At 36.1% G+C, this 20,240-nt stretch overlaps 1 protein-coding gene across 5 annotated transcripts in view; it reads right to left on the reverse strand.

The window, feature by feature from the left end:
* Positions 1 to 3,672: 3,672 nt before the first annotated feature.
* The window catches only part of ZNF215 (zinc finger protein 215), a 30,853-nt gene continuing 14,285 nt past the window's right edge, over positions 3,673 to 20,240 (reverse strand). For 2 of the 5 annotated variants that reach the window (XM_050756199.1, XM_050756200.1), the window contains 4 exons: positions 18,917 to 18,999; positions 17,365 to 17,497; positions 16,938 to 17,033; positions 8,652 to 11,039 (listed from right to left, as the gene is read on the reverse strand). In XM_050756199.1, coding sequence (XP_050612156.1) covers positions 10,198 to 11,039; positions 16,938 to 17,033; positions 17,365 to 17,497; positions 18,917 to 18,999 — 1,154 coding nt within the window. In that variant the 3' untranslated portion in view covers positions 8,652 to 10,197. The other 3 variants (XM_050756202.1, XM_050756201.1, XM_050756203.1) reach the window with 3 other exon arrangements.

The raw sequence follows: 20,240 nt of genomic DNA on the forward strand, positions 1-20,240 counted from the left end.
CATCAAAACCCTACAAGAAAACCTAAGCAATCCATTCAGGACATAGGTATGGCCAAAGACTTCAGGACTAAAACACCAAAAGCAATGGCAACAAAAGCCAAAATAGACAGATGGGATCTAATTAAACTAAAGAGCTTCTGCACAGCAAAAGAAACTATCATCAGAGTGAACAAGCAACTTACAGAATGGGAGAAAATTTTTGCAATCTATTCATCTGAAAAAGGGCTAATATCCAGAATCTTCAAAGAACTTAAACAAATTCACAAGAAAAAAACAAACAAAAGGATATGAACAGACACCTCTCAAAAGCAGACATTTATGCGGCCAAAAAGCATATGAAAAAAAGCTCACCATCATTGGTCATTAGAGAAATGCAAATCAAAACCACAATGAAATATCATCTCACGCCAGTTAAAATGGCAATCATTAAAAAGTCAGGAAATAACAGATGCTGGAGAGGATGTGGAGAAATAGGAACCCTTTTACACTGTTGGTGGGAGTATGAATTCGTTCAACCATTGTGGAAGACAGTGTGGAGATTCCTCAAGGATCTAGAACCAGAAACACTATTTGACCAGCAATCCCATTACTGGGTACCCAAAGATTTATAAATCATTATACTGTAAAAACACATGTACATGTATGTTTATTGCAGCACTATTCACAATAGCAAAGACTTGGAACCAACCCAAATGCCCATTAATGATAGACTGGATAAAGAAATTGTGGCACATATACACCATGGAATACTATGCAGCCATAAAAAAGGATGAGTTTATGTCCTTTGCAGGGGCATGGACAAAGTTGAAAACCATCATTCTCAGCAAACTAACACAAGAACAGAAACTCAAACACTGCATATTCTCACTCATAAGTAGGAGTTGAACAATGAGAACACATGGACACAGGGAGGGGAACATCACACACCAGGGCCTGTCAGTGGGTAGGGGGCTAGGGGAGGGATAGCATTAACAGAAATACCTAATGCAGATGACGGGTTGATGGATGCAGCAAACCATCATGGCACGTGTATACCTATGTAACAAACCTGCCTGTTCTGCACATGGATCCCAGAACTTAAAGTGTAATAAGTAATAAAAGAAATGTCAACTTCCCATATACTTAAAAAAATAAGCATCCACCTTAAGAAACAAAAAAGTACACCCAAATCAAGCAGAAGGAACAAAATTATAAAAATGAAATTAAAAATAGAAAAATAATCAATGAAAAAAACCATTAGCCAGACTAAGAGATAAATGGAGAATACAAGTTACGCTATCAGGAAAGAAGGGACCACAGATCCTATAGATGTTAAAAGGAAAACAAGATAATATTGTGAACAATTCTTTCCATAGAATATTATGCCTATAGAGTCCACAACTTAGATGATATAAACATTGTTTTTTCTTTCCAACTTTTATTTTTTATTTTAGTTTTGGGGAGGATACGTACAGGTTTGTTACATGGGTAAATTGTGTGTCACTGGGGTTTGATGTACAAATTATTTCATCACTCAGATAATAAGCATAGTACCTGATGGGTAGTTTTTCAATCCTCATGCCACCCTCCACCCTCAACTAGGCCCAATGTCTATTGTTCTCTACTTTATGCACATGTGTACTCAATGTTTAGCTCCTACTTATAAGTGAGAACATGCGGTATTTGGTTTTCTGTTCTTGCATTAATTTGCTTAGGATAACGGCCTCCAGCTCCATCCATGCCGCTGCAAAGGACATGATTTCATTCTTTTCTATGGCTGTGTAATATTTAATGGTATATTCTTGAAACACCAAGTGCTAAGGCTCACTCAAGAAGAAACAAATAACCCTCAATAGCTCTATTTCTCTTAAAAATAGATTTCATAATTTAAAACTTTCCAACGAAGGAAGCTCAAAGCCTAAAGGTTTCACTGGAGAATTCTATCAGATATTTAAGGAAGAAATAATACCAGTTTTACCGAAATTCTTCCAGAAAATAGAAAATAAGGAACAACTTTCCAACTCACCTAATTATACCAGCATTAGTCTAATCCAAACTAGACCAAGACGTACAATTAAAAGACCAGTATCCTCCCTGAAGACAGAACTAAAATACTAAAAAGGAGTCACAGATGACATGATTGTCTATATAAAAAAACTCAATGAGATAACAAAAAACTACTAGAGTGAATTTAGCACCCTTATAGGAAGCTAAGTCAATATGAAATAATTTTGTTTGTATACACTGGAATGAACAAATGGAAATTCAAGTTACAAAAACAGTACTATTTATAATGTACTAAAAATGTTAATTACATGGAAGTATATCTAACAAAATCTTTGTAAGTTCTGTATGCTGAAACCTACAGAAGACTGACAAAAGATATAAAAAACTTTAAGACACACCACGTTTATGTATTGGAAGACACAGTATTTTTAAAATGTGAAATTTCCCAAAATTGATCTTTAGATTTGTCTGTAAATATCAGTCCTAGAAACATCTTTTATTTAGGTGCCTTTAAACATTGTTTGAACAGAGTGAGCATATTTGCACACTAAAAACATGTTTGTCAAATTGATGCCCATGTAGCACTTTGGAAACATCTTTTATACATGTGTTTAAAAACAAGTTTTACATCATTGCATAGTAGTGAATACATCCAATCACTGAAATAACACCATTCTGAACCTGGTACACAAGTGGCACTCTCAGAAACACTTTTACGTGTGTGACTTTAAACTCTGTATATTATGTATTACAGTGTTCAATATACCTTTACTGAAATAACACTGTTCTCAGTTTGGTGTGGAAGTTTCACTCAGATATTTCTTCTGTATCTTTGTCTTTCAACACTGTTTACTCACATTAATGTGGTGGCCACATCTGAGTTCACCACAAATGATGCATGTGAAGATCCATGTATAAAAGATGATGTAGGAGTTCTACTTGTACAGCTTGAGTAGTAGTATTTCAACAAATGGATGTATTCACTATGATGTAATGCATGTAAAACTTTGTTTAAATACAAATGTATAAAAGAGTCTTCTTAGAATGTTACTTGGGCACTCATTTGAGAATGTTATTTCAGTGAGTGATTACATTCAACACACACTAATGTATGTAAAACAGTGTTAAAATACACATATTCAAAAGATGATCTTTAGATTTAATACAAGCCCAATAAAAACTCATCTTGATTATTCTGTAAAAATAAGCTAAGTTTAAAAATTTATATGGAACTGCAAAGGAACAAGAAAGCCAAAGACATTAAAAAAAAAAAAAGAACTAAGAAGACTTACATGATCTGATTTCAAGGCTAAATATTCATTAATGAAGAGACTAATGTATTACTGAAAGGATAGGCACAAAGATCAGTGAAAGAAAACAGACTCCAGGAATGGACTGACATAGCAGTTCATTGACTTTTGACACATGTTCAAAGGTAATTCAATCTATAGTCTTCTACAAATAGTACTGAAACTGCTGGATATCCATAAGCAAATAAAGGTTGGCCCATACCTCACATAATATACAAATGTTAACTAAGAATGGATCATAAACCTCAATGTAAAACCTAAAACTCTAAAACTTCTAGAAGAAAATTGGAGAAATATTTTAGGTATGACAGTGAAAGCACAATCAATGAGAGAAACAATTGATAAAATTAACTTCATTAACATTATAAACTTCTTTTTGAAAGACACTGTTTAAAATGAAAGGACAAGCCATAGACTGTGCAAAAAATGTTTACACAAAATACATATCCAATAAAGGACTTCCATCTAGAATATATAAAAAACTGTCAAAACTTAAGAAAACAACTAGATTTAAAAATAGCCAAAAGATTTAAGAAGACATTTCATCAAAAATATATGTATAACAAGCCCATGAAAATATAATATAATCATTCAGAAAATGCAAATTGAAGTGCTACTGAGGTACTATTACATACTTATTACAATTGCTAACATAGTGGTATGGTAGATGTTTAGCTAGATCTCCAAAAAACATTAAAAAAAAAAAACCCTGATTAATAGCATTTGTCAGTTTTTGTGGTGTAAATCTTGGTTGATTCCAAGCTATAACATAATTTCACTTAGCTCACAAAATTCCTGATAATTTAACAGTTACTTTTTGTGAGCCAATGTGAACTTACTCTAGTACACCATAGCTAAAGCAAAGCAAAACTGGGAATATCCAATGTTAGTATGTGGAACGTCAGGTACTCTCATCCAATACCAAGTGCCAAGTGATACAGCCATTTTGTAAAATAGTTTGACAGTTTCTTATGAAGATAAACATACAATTACCATAGGACCCAACAATCTCACACCTAGGTATATACCAAGAGAAATGAAAACATATCTTAACACAAACTCTTAAAAATATTTGTGATTTTTTAATACTTAACTCCAACAATCCAAATGTCTCTCAACTGGTGAATGAATAACTGAGTTATTCCTATGTATGAATAAATAACAAAATTAAAAATAACACATATATGAATAACTCAGATGGTTCATATATTGAGAATATATGTAACCACATTTTAATAGTAATTATATTTTATTGCTACTTAGCAATAAATAAGATGCAATAACAATGTTTGAATCTCAATTAGGTAGGCTAAGTGAAAGATGCCGGACTAAGAAGCCTGTATATCATATGAATCCACCTATATCACATTCTGAAAAAGGCAAAATTATATACAGAGAGGCCAGATCAGTGGTCATGAAGGCTGGGGTTGAGGGAACAGCTTGACTATAAAAGAACAGGAGAGAATTTTCTGTAGTGGTAGAACTGTTCTATATATGGATTATGGTGGTAGTTACATGACTATATGATTAAGTCAATTGAATTCACTAATTAAATGTATGCTAAGACTCTTTAAATTAGACCATGCCCAGGAAAGGTGGATGAGTAGACTAGAAATACTGGGCACTAAGAAAATGGGTAGAACTGTTAATTTGCTTGAGAAGGGCATCAACAATTGATAGTTTCTGAATATATTATTTCTCTCTGAAGAGAAACTTAGAATACAAGGGCCCTTCAGAAACAAGGGCTTATGACATACAATATGACACAGGAAAAATATAGGTGATAGCTGATGCAAGGCCAATTTTAGAAACATTATGTAAACTTACAATCAGCATCATTGGTAAGATTAGGCCCAGATGTCAAGCTTAGATCAGAGGTTTGCAAACTTCCATCAGAATTAGAGGGCTTGTTACAAGAAAAATTACTGTCCATTTTCCAGAATTTCTGCCTGATTAGGTCTGTGGTGGGGCCCAAGAACTAGTATTTCTAACAAATCCTAAGAGATGTTGATGCTGCTGGTCTGGGGACCACCCTGTAAGAACCACTTACACTACAAGGTGAAGACACCAAGCATTACCAAGTGAGATGGCCAAACTTAAAAAATACACTTCCACTTGCTTTAGATAACATAATAGGGTACAGAAACCAGCCCAAGAAGGAGTTGGACTTCCAAGGATATGACTCATAGATATATATGGCAGGGCTGAGGTTCACAATAAGTCCCTTATCAGATCAATCTGGATCCCATACCAGATATCCTCTATTTTCCCTTCTAGATCCACTCTCCACTTTTCTCCACTCTGGGAGGCCGGCCTAAATGGGTGACATCAACGGGCTCTTTAACTCCATGGCTATAGCCAGTGGGAGTCCCTGGCAGGAGACAGGAGGGTTGATTTTGACTGTTGCTTTCCTAGACCTCAGGTTGCAGCTCTTACCAAAGTGCCCTCTTTGCATGACTCCTAGCTTCTGGTGATGACTCCTTTGTCTTGCCTTTTTAGGCCTGAGGATAAAAACAAAAAAACCCTGATTACTAGCTTTTGGGTATTTTCCTATTTCTTGTGGTTTCCCTAAACTTTGCCCACACCTTTAAAAATAGTCCCATAATATTAAACTATTCTTATTCTAAAATTGAGAATGACATCTGTTTCCTGCTGACCCAGAGGAAAATGAAGACTGGGACCAAAGCAGCTCTACAAAATAGATCCTCTAAGCGGGATTCAGCATTAGGCTGCAGAAAAGCACATGGATAATCAGAGTGTCGATCCATGGCAATCTACAGCAATGACACCTGGATTACAACTCTTTAAAAATGAAATAGCTGGACAGCCTACTAAGGTGCTTATGATGTATTTAAGTAGAAGAAAGAGAGTCTGGGTGAAGCACTTGCTTTACCCCTATTATTCTCATCTTTGGCCTCACCTCTAGGTGATTGTTGATGCTGCTCAGTGTGAATCTGGTGGTTCTTGACTCATACTTGTTTTTTGCTTGATCCGGGCTGACTTCTTCAGCTCCTTCCTTCCTCTTTTTGTAGGCCAGATGCTGGTCTTTTCTTCAACTCCCATTGCTCTTCCTTTGTACAGACTGTGCATTCTTTGTCACTCTCTGGAGCTCATGCGGTCTTGTGATTTTTTGAATCCTAACTTGTGCTGTTCCCTCCTGTAACTTGACTTTTTAAACACTCTCAATATATATTGTCAAGTTGGCCCTCCAGAAAGTAATTATTTGCATTCCCATAGTGGCATGTGAGTTACATTTCTTGAGAGTCCCACTAAAATTGAGTATCATTGTTCCTTTTATATGTTGTCTATCAGCCCAATATGTGATCTTTAAGTATTTTAGTATTAGTGAAAATAGAAAATTTCCCTTGTTTATTGGTTGAGACTGGCATTTAACTTTTTAGACCAGTTTTCCACAGCATGGTCAAATTTTCAAAAAATATATCAACGTATATCATATATATTCATATATGTATACATCTGTATATGATATATATGTAAATATTGAATGTTTCCACTCTAATTTGAAGTGACAGTTTATTATATGCTAAATTCTTATAAACACCTAGGTCTAATTATAAACAATTGTCTCACACGTCAATAGACTAGTATCACACTATGTTACTAGTAATGTTCTCATTACCTTGCTTTTAAAAAAATGGTCACAACTATTTTCTTACTTCTACAAAGTAAACTATATAATCATTTTGTGAAATAAATCCTCCCCATTGAATATCTGATTAGAATTTTTCATTTGTCGTTTAATGTGTAGAAACTCAAAATCTCGATAGCAGTCTTCCCATCCAGACATAGCTTTCCACTTATTCAAGATTATTTTTGAGAAAAGTTGGTATATTTACCTTATCTAAATTCATGTATTAAATCTAACAGTTTTTCAATGAATTTTATTAGGTTGTCATGATGGTCAACCATATCAGCAGCAAATGATTTTCTCCTCCTTTTGAGTTTTGTCTTGTTACTTCAATTAGCATTTTCAGAGTACTAAATGTGTAGTTAACAATTTTATCTATTACCTTTAGGCTGAAGCTGAAACTTCTAAAGTGGCTTACAAGACCTCTCATGATGTGCCCCTTGAGTCTGTCTGTAGCTTTACCTCTATGTGAAATGAAAGCTCCATTCTTTCCCAATGCTGTATTCTAGTAAGTGAACTTTGTTTCCTGAACATGCCATGCCCTCATCCCTTTATAGCTTTGTGCCCCTTGTTTTTCCTTTATCATCTCTCCTAACATTTCCATACTTGCTAGACACAACCTGGTTAATCTACACTCTTCATGTTTCAGCTTAGATATCTACCTTTGATGGTATACAGTAAAACTCAAATATGTGATGATTGAGTGCCAACTTGATTATTGTTCCCGAGTGTGTCTGTGAGGGTGTTGCCAAAGGAGATTAACATTTGAGTCAGTGGACTGGGAAAGGCAGACGGACCCTCAATCTGGGTGGACACAATCTAATCAGCTGCTAGTGTGGCAAGAATAAAAGGCAGGAGAAATTGGAATGACTAGACTGGCTTAGTCTTCCGGCCTACAACTTTTTCCTGCTGTTCTGGATGCTTCCCACCCTCAAACATCAGACTCCAAGTTCTTCAGCTTTGGGACTCTTGGACCTTCAACCACAGACTGAAGGCTGCACTGTCGGCTTCTCTACTTTTGAGGTTTTGGGACTTGGACTCTATGTAAAATTGGGACTTGGCTTTCTTGCTCCTCAGCTTGCAGAGAGCCTATTGTGGGACCTCACTTTGTGATTGTGTAAATCAATACTCCTTAATAAACTCCCCTTTATATATACATCTATCCTATTGGTTCTGTCCTTCTAGAGAACTCTAACACAATGTACTAAATAAATAGGCTTGTGGAACAAGGCTGTGAGAAGATGTTAATTGGCTATAAATGCTCTGCAGGAGCTTTAAATGTACTCCAAAAATTATTTGAAACTATGTGATGTTAAACTTAGTGAATATAGTAAACACTTTTTAAAGAAAGCTTGGAGATTTAAGAGAAAAAAATATTTTATTTAGGCTCAAATAGCTAGTTGTTCAAAGAATATAAGGAATGAAAATAGTACTTCTATCTTTCAACCATCCAAAAGAAAATCACAGCTTATTTTCAAAACTGAAATATTGGACTTGGAATACCTAAAGTTAAAAAGTCAGAATCCATTAATATAAGTACTTTGATGAATGAACTATACCTCAAGAATTTTTTACATTCAGAGTGCTTTTCTCTTGTTAGGCTTCTCTACAAGTTACCTCTTGTTTATACGAATTTCTATATCAATTACTTATGTAGGGCTTTGTCCTAATAAAACTTGTGTTACAATATAAAGGATGAACAAACATAGATTTTGACATTATTTAACTAATCATAGGAGTTCACTCCAGTACACCTTTTCTGCCTTTGAATAAAGTATGAACTTTCACAAAAAGCTACCATCATCATTAATTGGGAATGTCTCCAGTGTGAATTTTTTGGGGCAGATTAAGTCATACTTCTTGGCTCAAGAACCAGATGGGATCCTGAGGTAGTTTACAGAAGGCAGAGTTCTGGTGTACAGAGTATTAGGAGACTTTAGTAACCTCATAATGTCTGGTATAAATGATATACCTAAGGCTATGGATGTCTCTCCAGCCTAGGTTCCCAAAGGTACAGTAAGTCTGCACTGAACATCATTAATAGGTTCTTAGGAACTGCAACTTTAAGTGAAATGATGTATAACAAAACTGACTTTACCGTAGACTAATGGATACAAACAAGAGTTAAGTTCCTAGGGCAAATGTCTCGTCACAACATCATCAAACTTCTAAAGACCCCAAATATTTCCAATATTAGACATTAAAATAAATCTGAGCTATATACACATTTAAGGAGGATTAATAAAAACAGGTAAGATAATTATTTACCCTGTTATTCCAGTACAGGGCCATGGGTAGACAGAGAGCATCCTAGCAGCTCAGGGCAATGGTGGGACCCAACCCTGATTAGTAGCCACTCCACTGCAGGGCACACTCCCTTACAAACTCAGACTGAGATAACTTAGATATGTCAATTAACCTAATGTATACATCTTTGGGGTTTGAAACTGGAGCACCTGGAGACATGGGGAGAGTGTGCGAACTCCACACAGTGTCCCTGGCTGGGAATCGATATTTTTCTCATCAACATCATAACAATTATAACATTATAACAAAACATTTTTCAAGGACCTGCTGTACATTTTTCAAGGACCTGCTGTACTTTAAACAAATGCAGATTTTAACAATACATATAGATTAACAGCAATACATACTTCTCCCATTGCAACTGATAACCCTATCCCAACTCTAGTCTCCATTCAGTAGCAAGACAGCAAAGAGTATTGTCAGGAATGGAGTAAATGGCTGTTACTGTTGTCTTAGCCATTAATTCAGAGATTTCTGTCCTTAGAAGTGTTCTCTTATATTCTCATGAGCTCCTGATTTCTTGTGACCTTCTTATAAGGGCTGAATTTTGTTAAATATCAACTCCAAGAGTATTGTTTGGTTTTGCCTAATGTTTACTTCATCAATAAATCAAGTGGATATTAGTATGCTATAGACCTATTTATGAACTAGGGAGAGGTAAGGGTAATGGATATCAAAATAATGATACACAAACACTTGTACGGTGATACCATGTTTAACTCCAAAGCCTTATGGCTTCATCTGAAAACCAGGAAAATTCCTTCAAACAGATTTCTATCCAATAATATTTCTATCCAATATTAATTCTGTGATATCATTTAAAGAATAATCTGACAAATGTTTTCCTACATTATATTCATGAGAGTTTATCCAGCATAAATTCATGATGTTGAATGAGTTCTGCATTCTGACTGAAGGTAATTAATCTTTCATTTTTTTCTTTTTTCAGGACTTAACTCGAGTATGCAGTTTTTGATGTTTAACAAGGTTTGAACTCCTGTTGAAGGCTTTATTACATTCCTTACATTTGAATGGTTTCTCTCCTGTATGAATCATTTGGTGTCGAATAAGAGAGGAGCTCCGGTTGAAGGATTTTCCACAGTTAACACATTCATAGAAATTATTTCCAAAACGGAGTGTTGGATTATTACTGTCTTCACTTTCACTGAAGGCCTTTCCACATTTATTGCTTGTGCAGGCCTTTGCTTCAGCATGAAGTTTTTGATGCTTAGTAAGGTTTGTACGTCGGTTGAAGAATCTCCCACATTCACCGCATTTATAGGGTTTCTCTCCTGTGTGAATGATCTGATGTCGAATAAGGGATGAACTTCGGCAGAAGGCTTTCCCACATTGATAACATTCATAGGAATTCATTGTAGTATGACTTTTTTGGTGCTGAATATCTGTACTTAGACTCAAGTCATTCCCATATTCATATTCTAAATGTTGCTTACCTACTGAGTCTAAATTAAATTTGAAGTGAGTTTTAAACTTGTCACATTTTGGAGACCCCTTTCTTGAAGAAATTCCCTGTTGTATAGCACAAATTGAGCTAACAGAATTAATATCAAAGCTTTCCTTATTTTCACTACACTCAAAATTTTCCTCCTCAGTGTAGGTTGTCTCAGGAATGAAAGCCTCTTGTGGCAAATTTATGTCCCATTTTTTCTGGTTCCTATGTAACCAATTCTCACCTTTCCAGACATCTGAAGAAGGGTGTCCACTTCCAGTAAACCTTGTTATCATCAATCCATGGGATGATTCTTCTCCAGAAATACTCTGCATGTCTAAAGAGAAATAAAAAATGCCATGAACTAGAAAGGAAACTGCTTCATTAGGAAATGGAGGCTGAACTGTATAAGGTACATGCATATATCACGGGTCTTAAACACAGAATGGAAATGTGTGGCAAGGTTAGAAAAAAATACTTATAAAATAAATAAATGGTACAAAAATGTTAAAAAGAGGTTAGTAAATAAAATAGAGCTATTTGGGACTATTAAAAAAACTATATAAAACTATATAGGGCTCAAGTAAAATATGGTTATATGAACAAGGATGGGAGGTGGCATATCATATCATAATTCAAGTTATCACTGGTTCGTAACTAGTGTGTGAAGGCTCTAATATTCCTTCTTCTAGCATCTTGTTTATCCCAAGCTGTTTACCAATAATAAATATTCCTTTCTATAAAATACCAATTTACTCCTAATTTTAAGAGTATGTCTGTATTCCCAGGCACCATACCTTAACCAGCTAAAAGCAAACTTGCAATCTTAGTGCCCCTCTTTTTCCATACAGCCACAATTACTCCCTAAATATAACAAAGGCAAAAAGAACTATAATGTAAGATAGCAGGAAGTCCTTTTTCTGGGCTCAAAATAACTCCTGATTCCAACATTAGTGCTTTGGTAGTTTTCTACTGTACTTCCTAGAACTCAAAACTTTACCTGTTCTAATTAAGATTGGGTCTTTTCCTTTCACCTGTCCTCATTTCTGTTTTATTTATGTTCCCCTTCATTTCTCAAAATTCCTCTCACTTAGCTTCTATATACTCTGTATACTCTATATTCTAGCAATTTTTTAAAAATAAAATTTCACTGACTTTTTTCTTGTAACTTCAAGCATGCCTAATAATTTTATTCTCCAACATTTATTGGTGACCAAATCATGTCAGCTTTGCACTCACATTACTGTTCCTTGTTTTCATCACTCTCTAGGACATCTCCACTTGACTATCGTAGTCCTCTAGCTTAACAAATGAGAGACTGAAGTCATCTTCCATGTTGAAAAAAACTTCAATGTCTTCATTTTTGTTTGAGTCATTGCTTTTCTAATATTTATACTGGAGTCCATAAAAAAACTGAATAACCATTGTCCTTCATCTCCCATATCAAATCTGTGCTTTGGTTCTATTCTTTTAAAAAATTTCCTGTCTCTGCCTCACCAGTGTACACTAGGTGTGTGGGGGCAGATAGCTTGTTCCTTTAATTCACAAGTCTTCAGAGAGAGAAATGTATTCCAAACCTGGACCTAATTTAGATGAGATCCTAGACTTCAACCTTGATGCCATAATAGGCAAGACTTTGGGGGTCTTAGGAGAGAGTAAATGTATTTTTCAAGGGGGAAGAACGCAGGTATTTTGTAACCAGAGGACAGATTAATGTAGATCAAAATGGCTGCACATTCTTTGCCACTCTCCCCATACTGAAGTAGAGTTTATTCTGCTTCTCCTTGAATCTGGGTGGATCCAATGATTGCTAAGCCAATAGAATGTGGCAGAAGTGATAACTCTGCCACTTCTGGACCTAGCCTTTAAGGTGACAGCTTCTGATTTTTCTCAGAATGTTGCCTTTCAGAACCCAGCCACCTTGCTGTGAGAAGCCCAAGCCTCAAAGAGAGGCCACTTGTAGGTGCTCTGGCCCATAAGAACAGTTAAGTTCCGAGGAACAGCCAGCATTAACTTTCACCCATATGATGTGCCATCTTGGACATTCCATCCCATTTGAGCCCTGGAACACTGCAATCCTAGCTAACATCGTATGAAACATAAGAACTCCTCAGTCTTCTCACAAAATTTGAGAATAAAATGATTGCTCTTTTAAGTCACTATGTTTTGGGTAATCTTTTTAACAGATAACCAAAAACAGTGTTCTAGTAGTATTTATGTAATAGCAGAATTTCCAATTATATTTCCCTAATTAAATCTTTGTTACTCATGTTTGTACAACTCATTTTTCATATAACTTCCTCACTCTTTTTTATTATTATTTTTTTAGTGACAAGGTCTTGCTCTGTTGCCCAGGATGGGGTGCAGTGATACAATCATAGCTCACTGCAACCTCCAACTCCTGAACTCAAGCAGTCCTCTAAGCAGCTATGATTACAGGTATGCACCACCATGCCCAGCTTATTTTTTGTAGAGATGGTGTCTTGCCATGGTGCCCAGTCTGGTCTTGAATTCCAGGCTTCAAGAAATCCTCCTGCCTTGGCAAAATCTACATCATGATGGAGACTATGACACAGATTTTGTAGTCATCTTTAATCCACCACAATCCATTAACTATTTGAGAAAATAACTTACATTTATTGAAGTAAATTCCAGATTAATTTATTATGTTTAGATGAGGAGATAGATAAAAGTAGAATATACTCAGAAAATGTTTCCTAGTTTTAGGATGGAAAAACATGTATAAAATGAACAGATATAAAACAATGGGGAAATACAGTTACACAAGTTTAAAAAACGTGTGGCAGTCACCATGAATAAAAGTAAAAAACAAAACTGAGATATTCCATTTGCCACAACTGCGATCCACAGAATTTACATAAGATGTTAATACATTAATTAAAAACCCCTACGGTTTTAACCAATAAACCACATAAACAGCCCTTTACTAAATGACAACCCAAAAAATAATTTTTGCCTTTCTTATCTAATATCTATCCATCCATCCTTTTTTCTCTGATTCCTATAGGAATCTGCACCACAGGCTGGAGATGTAAAGGTAGGGTAAAAAGAAACATTATGCCTACCCTCAAGGAACATACAACCTAATGTGGGAGACAAATATTCACAGAGATACATGTAAAATATAATTGTGATAATTGCTAAAAGGAAGAGTAAGGTGCTGTACAAGTGTACAACAGAAAAAACCAAGTCAGAAAGACTTCCTTAAGGAAATGTGCACTTATTTAGGATCTGAGGAATAAGGGTCAATTAGGTAAAGGACAGGGGGAAGAGCGTTCTATGTCAAAAGCTGGGATGGGAGACAGCAAGCCACATTCCAGGGACAACCAGAATGCAAATGCATTCCTTTAGAATCATCTTTTCTTTGCTGCACACCAACACCTGTGAGAGTGCTTAGGACACAGTATGTAGATGCTTAATATATATTTGATGTTGATTTGCTGAAAGTAGATAGGTGTGGCTTGAGTATAAAGAGGGAGGGGAGGATGTGGTGCAAGATGAGATTGGAGAAGTAGGCAGAGAATAAAATGTGAAATTAACAATACTGAAATCAATATAGTATTTAAAAAATGCAGATCACAAAATCCGATCTCCTTGGTTGCAGTATGGTTCCAAGATTGGGACAAGAATAATAGAGCTAAGAAGTATGCCAAGGTGGTGGTTCAGGTGAGAGATGATGGTACCTGGACTAGCATAGCAGCACTGCAGTTGGACAAAAGTGGAGACATTCAAGAGATAGTGGGGAAGTAAAAAGGAACAAATATTAGAGAAGTGAAGGAGAAGAAGTTGTGTCAAGAATAAACTGTATCTCATGTAACTAGGTAGAGGGCTGTGTCATTTACTCAGGGAATAATAGAAGGGTAGAAAGGGAAAAAAAAATCAGACTTTGGTTGCATGGAATTTAAGGCATCTTTAAGATATCCCAGAGAAATGTCATAGCATATATAAATCTCCAGAGAAAAAGTCTGATCTAAGGATATACATCTGTAAGTCCCCTATATACATGTGAAATAATTTAAGTTCTAGTTGTGGATGTAATAAACTAGGGAAGAAAAGAGCAAGAAGAGAAGACAAAACAAGATAAAATGTTGGCAAACTCTGAAATTTAGCAGATAGCTACAGAAAGCTAAGTCTGCAAAAGACAGAATAGCCAACCAAAGAGGAACATCAGAAGTATTACAAGAACCTAAAAATGTTTTAAGAAAGAGGCATAGTTAACAGTGGAACTTACTGCTGAGAATTCAAGTGAGATAAGGAATGTCTCAAAAATATCTACTGGAGTTGGCTACATGAAGTCATTAAAAACTTTAGCAACAACTGTTTCAGGTGAATGTCTGGGGTAAGAGCTAAATTGAAATAGGGTATGGAATAGGAGGTGAGGAAATGAGAAAAACAAGCATAAAGTACTTGAGAAGTTTGGCTACAAAGAAGAGGTAAGAAAAAGAGTAATAGCTAGAGGAGGATGTAGGGTTGAAATAAAACTTTTAAAAATCAGTAATGACCAGAAAAGGTTAAAAAGCTGATGGAAAAATGAGACAGAAATGGTGAAAATATAAATGAGAAAAGGTAGGGGTAAATGAGGTCCAAAGCACAATGGGAGCAGGGACAGAGGGTATTTACCTTAGAAAGGAAGAGAAGAATAATTTGCCTATCAAATTAATAAAGAATTCAGGTAAATAATACCCAGTGTTTGCTAGGATGATAATAAAGAGATAATAATACTCTATTATTAGTGAGAGTATGAATTGGTACAACCTTTCTGTAGACAATTTAGCATAATATAAGACAACTAAATAAATTTATACTCTAATGCCAAGTTCTTCTTCTAATAGGGTATCCTATGGAAGTTATCAGACATGCCTGAAAAATTGGCAACAACTTAAATGTCCAACAGTGGCGGGGCGGGGGGAATGGTTAAATATATTATGATATAATTGAATATTTTATGGGAATTACAAACCACATTTTCGAAGATTAGTGAAATAGGTAATCACTCATGATGGTATGTTAGGTGAAAAGAGGATATAAAATGACGTGTTCCTGATGAATTCTGGAAAAATTTTGAAAACTGTTCCACAATTTCAGAAAACAAATATTCAGAAACCTCAGAGATACAACATCACAAACAAAGAAAATGGCTTAAAAAAATGTTAATACTGCATAGCTCTGGATACTGAAGTAATGAGCGAGTTATATTCCTTGTTTTACTTTTCTATACTTACTAGAACTTATATTAATATCACAATTTTATTTTCTCTTACAAAGTATTAACAAGAATGAAGAATAAACAAAAATGATGAAGATAGGGAGTTAAGGCAAAAGTTAAGAAGTTCTCCATGTGGAAGCTGAGGCAGGAGGATCACTTGAGCTCAGGAGTTTGAGGCCAGTCTGGGCAACACAGTGAGAACTCCGTTTCCAGAAAATAAAATAAGTGATACAGTTTAAAAAAAAAAAAAAAAAAGGAAAAATGGAAGATTACTAGAAATCACTCTAGTATAAACTTGACTTATTTTCTTTAAAATAAAGAATAACATTCAAAGTTAGGTGGACTAATTTTCATTGATGTAGCACTTACCATGACCATGCACTGTTCTCTGTCGCCCAGGCTAGAGTGCAGTGGCGCTATCTCGGCTCACTGCAAGCTCCGCCTCCCAAGTTCACGCCATTCTCCTGCCTCAGCCTCCCAAGTAGCTGGGACTACAGGCACCTGCCACCACGCCTGGGTAATTTTTTGTATTTTTTAGTAGAGACAGGGTTTCACCATGTTGGCAAGGATGGTCTCGATCTCCTGACCTCGGGATCTGCCCGCCTCGGCCTCCCAAAGTGCTGGGATTACAAGCGTGAGCCACCGCGCCCTGCCGCACCATGCACTATTCTAAGTATACTAGGCACACCAACTCATTTAAGTCCTCACAGTAACCTGGAGGTAGATACTATTATTAACTCTATGTTACAGATGAGGAAACTGGTAGAAAGGCTCTCTCAGGTCACATAGTTTTAAGTGTCTGTGGTCCTATCCCTAACCTTATGTGACTATTTTACCACATAAGAAAAAGAACCTGTGAACAAAAGCCAATGATGTGTTTTTCCCCACTAAAGTTTAGGTTTTGCTATCTCCTTCCCAACTAACAATTCAAAGATTGGGTTGTGCATTGTCTGTATGTTTAAGAAACAGAAGCTTCTTACTATGGCCTCATATCTACCTGATTCTTACCAAAAACAGTCTTCCTTGGTATTTCTTTCTCCATTATCCATCTTTTTTTCTTACTCTCCAACTTAAGGCTCTCAACTGGTTTGGAAAGTAGATATGCTGTTCATGGAGAAAATAAAAAGAACAACAACAACAAACATATATGACACTTCAGACATTTTTATAGAGAAGATAATTCTATCCTGACACAGTAATCTAAGCTGCTGAAGGGTAAGGCCAGAAGAGCACCATAGACTTGTGTATCTCTGGCTCAGTATCAGAAAGGACTTTCATCCAGATTCAGTCAGAAAATCAGCTACTGTGTCCAAAGGATATTAGCAAACCTGAACCCCGACCCAAAAGTGAACTTAGTCACTTCAGCAGTCCTATAGCTTTTAACAGTAGGAAGAGACTACTAAATGGACAGATTAGGTAAACATATAGAAACCACCTTTACGCAATGAATTCAGGTTCCTAAAGTTTTCCAGCATCACATTCCTGTACAGGTTCTTTACAGCAGAGTCCAGTTGCCCCCACTCTTCCTTGCTGAATTCCACAACCACATCTTTGAATGTCACTGGTTCCTAAAACATCAAGTTCCTTTTTAATCAAAGGTGTCACTCCCCAAAACACTACCAGAGGAGGAATGGATTTGAAGGAATAGGGTAGGAGTCAGAATACACCAGAAATTGATAGGAGGTTCTAAGTGATGAAAATCAAATTGTAGTAAGGGCCAAACAAATTGGTACTATATATACTCTGTTAGGGATATAAAAGAAAAGTGAAGTGCAGTCCTTATTCTACAGTAGCGTACATTATGGTTGAGGGGAAAAAAAGACAACTGAAATAACTGTGGAACAAAAAATTACTATGCCATACAAATAATTTACTTAAAAGGAGTTCAAAACAGGAAGAATTTGTGGTAGTTCTGATGGAAATTTGTAATTAAAATGTAGGCTCTGGTGGGAGGAGAGGTAGGGCATTTTCTTTAATTAAGAAATGCTGCCTGATAACTGTTTTCATTTGGGACTCACAGTTTAACATCACTCATCAAATGGGCAAGATTGCCTGACTGCCCAAAGTAGCCTCCCTATTAATCAGTTACTACTGCATTGTTTATTTTCTATGTAATAATTATTACTCTCTACAATTACCTTATTTGCTTGTATTTGCCTGTATACCTCTACTAGAATGTGATCTCTACAAGGCTGGGATTTTGTTTTATTTATCAATTGTATTTTCAGCCCTCAGAACAGTATCTGGCATATTATGCACTACATAAATATTGGCTAATGAATAAATTCCCTCATTTATCACACCATCAATTATTCCACTTCTCTCTCCAGCATCCTCAACCTTGTCTTTAGTGGCACCTTCAATCTCACTGAAATATATAAACGTCTTCCTTTCCTCTCCTTCAAGCCAGTCTTTATGAATAAGTTGTCTGCATTAATTTTGTCTGCTTCCTCACTTCCTCTTTCCTCAACACACCACATCTGGCTTAGATTCCTGTGCATTTTAGTATCTCCGTGAGTGAATAGACACTACTTGGGCTGTATTACTTTGACGCTTTAAAGCATTTCTCCCTTAAATATTCTTACCCCTTGGCCTCAGTGACATCATATTTCCTTGGTTTTCCCCTACATCTTTTGGTCCTGTCTTTTTAGTATGCTTTGAGGTTTCTTCTACTCTTGGGTAGTAAGTGACATTGCTCTGGATTCTACTCTTGAGCCTTAATTCTCAACGTTTTCTGAGTAGGCTCTACATCCATAGCGTCTACAGATAAAATAAAACTATATTTTTGAGGGAACAGATACACAGAGCGACTATATGGCTAAGAGTATATCACCAACTAAAATAGGTCCAGTGTCCTGTGGGAAAATAAAAGTCTTATGTTCTTGGATGGAACCATGTTTGGCAAAAGTTCAAAGATCAAAAAATTGAAAGCAGGTAATACTAAAAATGAGCATATATGTTCAGTAACAACTAGAATCCTACTTCACCTGTGGTTTGCCTGTTCGTGAGCCAGCTTTCATTTTCTCCTTAATGTTCCCCATCTGTGGGGCAGAGTCCTTGCAGGGCGTATCTGAGGAAGAGGAAGGAAAATATTAGGGAGACAAGTTTTGCCCTAGAGCAACTTCTAATAATTATAGTTGTTTTAATATGATATTCACAGGAATTATCCATAGAACTTTGAAAAAAATAATGTCAGGCTCTACCAGCAAACACAATCTTCAAAGGTCAGGCCTAGACCTTGTATTTTTAAAATATTTTAAATGTGATTCTGATATGCTTCCATGGGTTGAGATCTATTGAATCAGAAAGAGGGACAAAATAATATTTTCAGACCTCATCTATGCTTATAGCAGATTCCAAAAAATAACTAATTCTGTCATAACTAAAGCCTAACTACAGCATAGCCATCACAGGCTGTAATTCTACTTGGAGCTTATAATATTTTATCCAACCAATCCCTTCTTCAAACACTCCAAAGAGAATTCTTTTCAAGGATTGTTTTCCTGTAGGTTGCTCTGTGCTTACTATACACAGACCTAAGCAACCTGTCCACCTTGAACTATTGCTTCTTTCAAAACATAAAATTCTGAGGGACAACCAATTCTCTTATCCAGCCATTCAGTGAGAAGTTTATCCAGGGGCCACTGTGGAAGATTCATGAGTTACATCAGTGATCCTCAAGTGTCACACTGGTCTGTGAAGTTTTCACTGATTCAGGGTGAAATGAAAAGAGTAGAAACAATGTAGTAAGTTTGTTATAACATTATATTTATTCAATATAAGGGACTTTCTTTTGATGTTAAAATGTCTTCTAATATGTTATTGATTTAAAAAATGTTTTACTTAAAAAGATTTGGCAAACCTGTATCATCTCCACCCCCATTTTAAAACTTTTAATGACCTTTGAAACCCCCCAGAAATCTTAAAACCATGCAGTTACATAATAATCAGCATGAATTCTCCATTATAAATGTATAATTGGGTTCAACAATAATTTAAACAACTGCATGGGGACTTCTTAAAACACTATCAGGGCAGGCCTGGTGGCTCACACCTGTAATCCCAACAACTTTGGGAGGCCACGGTGGGAGGAATGCTTGAGCCTAGCATCCAAGACCAGCCTAAGCAACATAGGGAGACCCTTTCTTTGCAAATAATAATAATAATAAATTAGCCAGGTATGGTGGTGTGTGTATGTGGTCTCATCTACTTGGGAGGGTGAGGGAGGAGGATCACCTGAGCCTAGGAGGTCGAGGCTGCAGTGAGTGGTGATCGCACCACCACACTCCAGGCCTGGTGACAAGTGAAACC

The sequence above is a fragment of the Macaca thibetana genome, chromosome 14 (genome assembly GCF_024542745.1).
Source record: "Macaca thibetana thibetana isolate TM-01 chromosome 14, ASM2454274v1, whole genome shotgun sequence".
Classification (NCBI taxonomy): Eukaryota; Metazoa; Chordata; class Mammalia; order Primates; family Cercopithecidae; genus Macaca; species Macaca thibetana.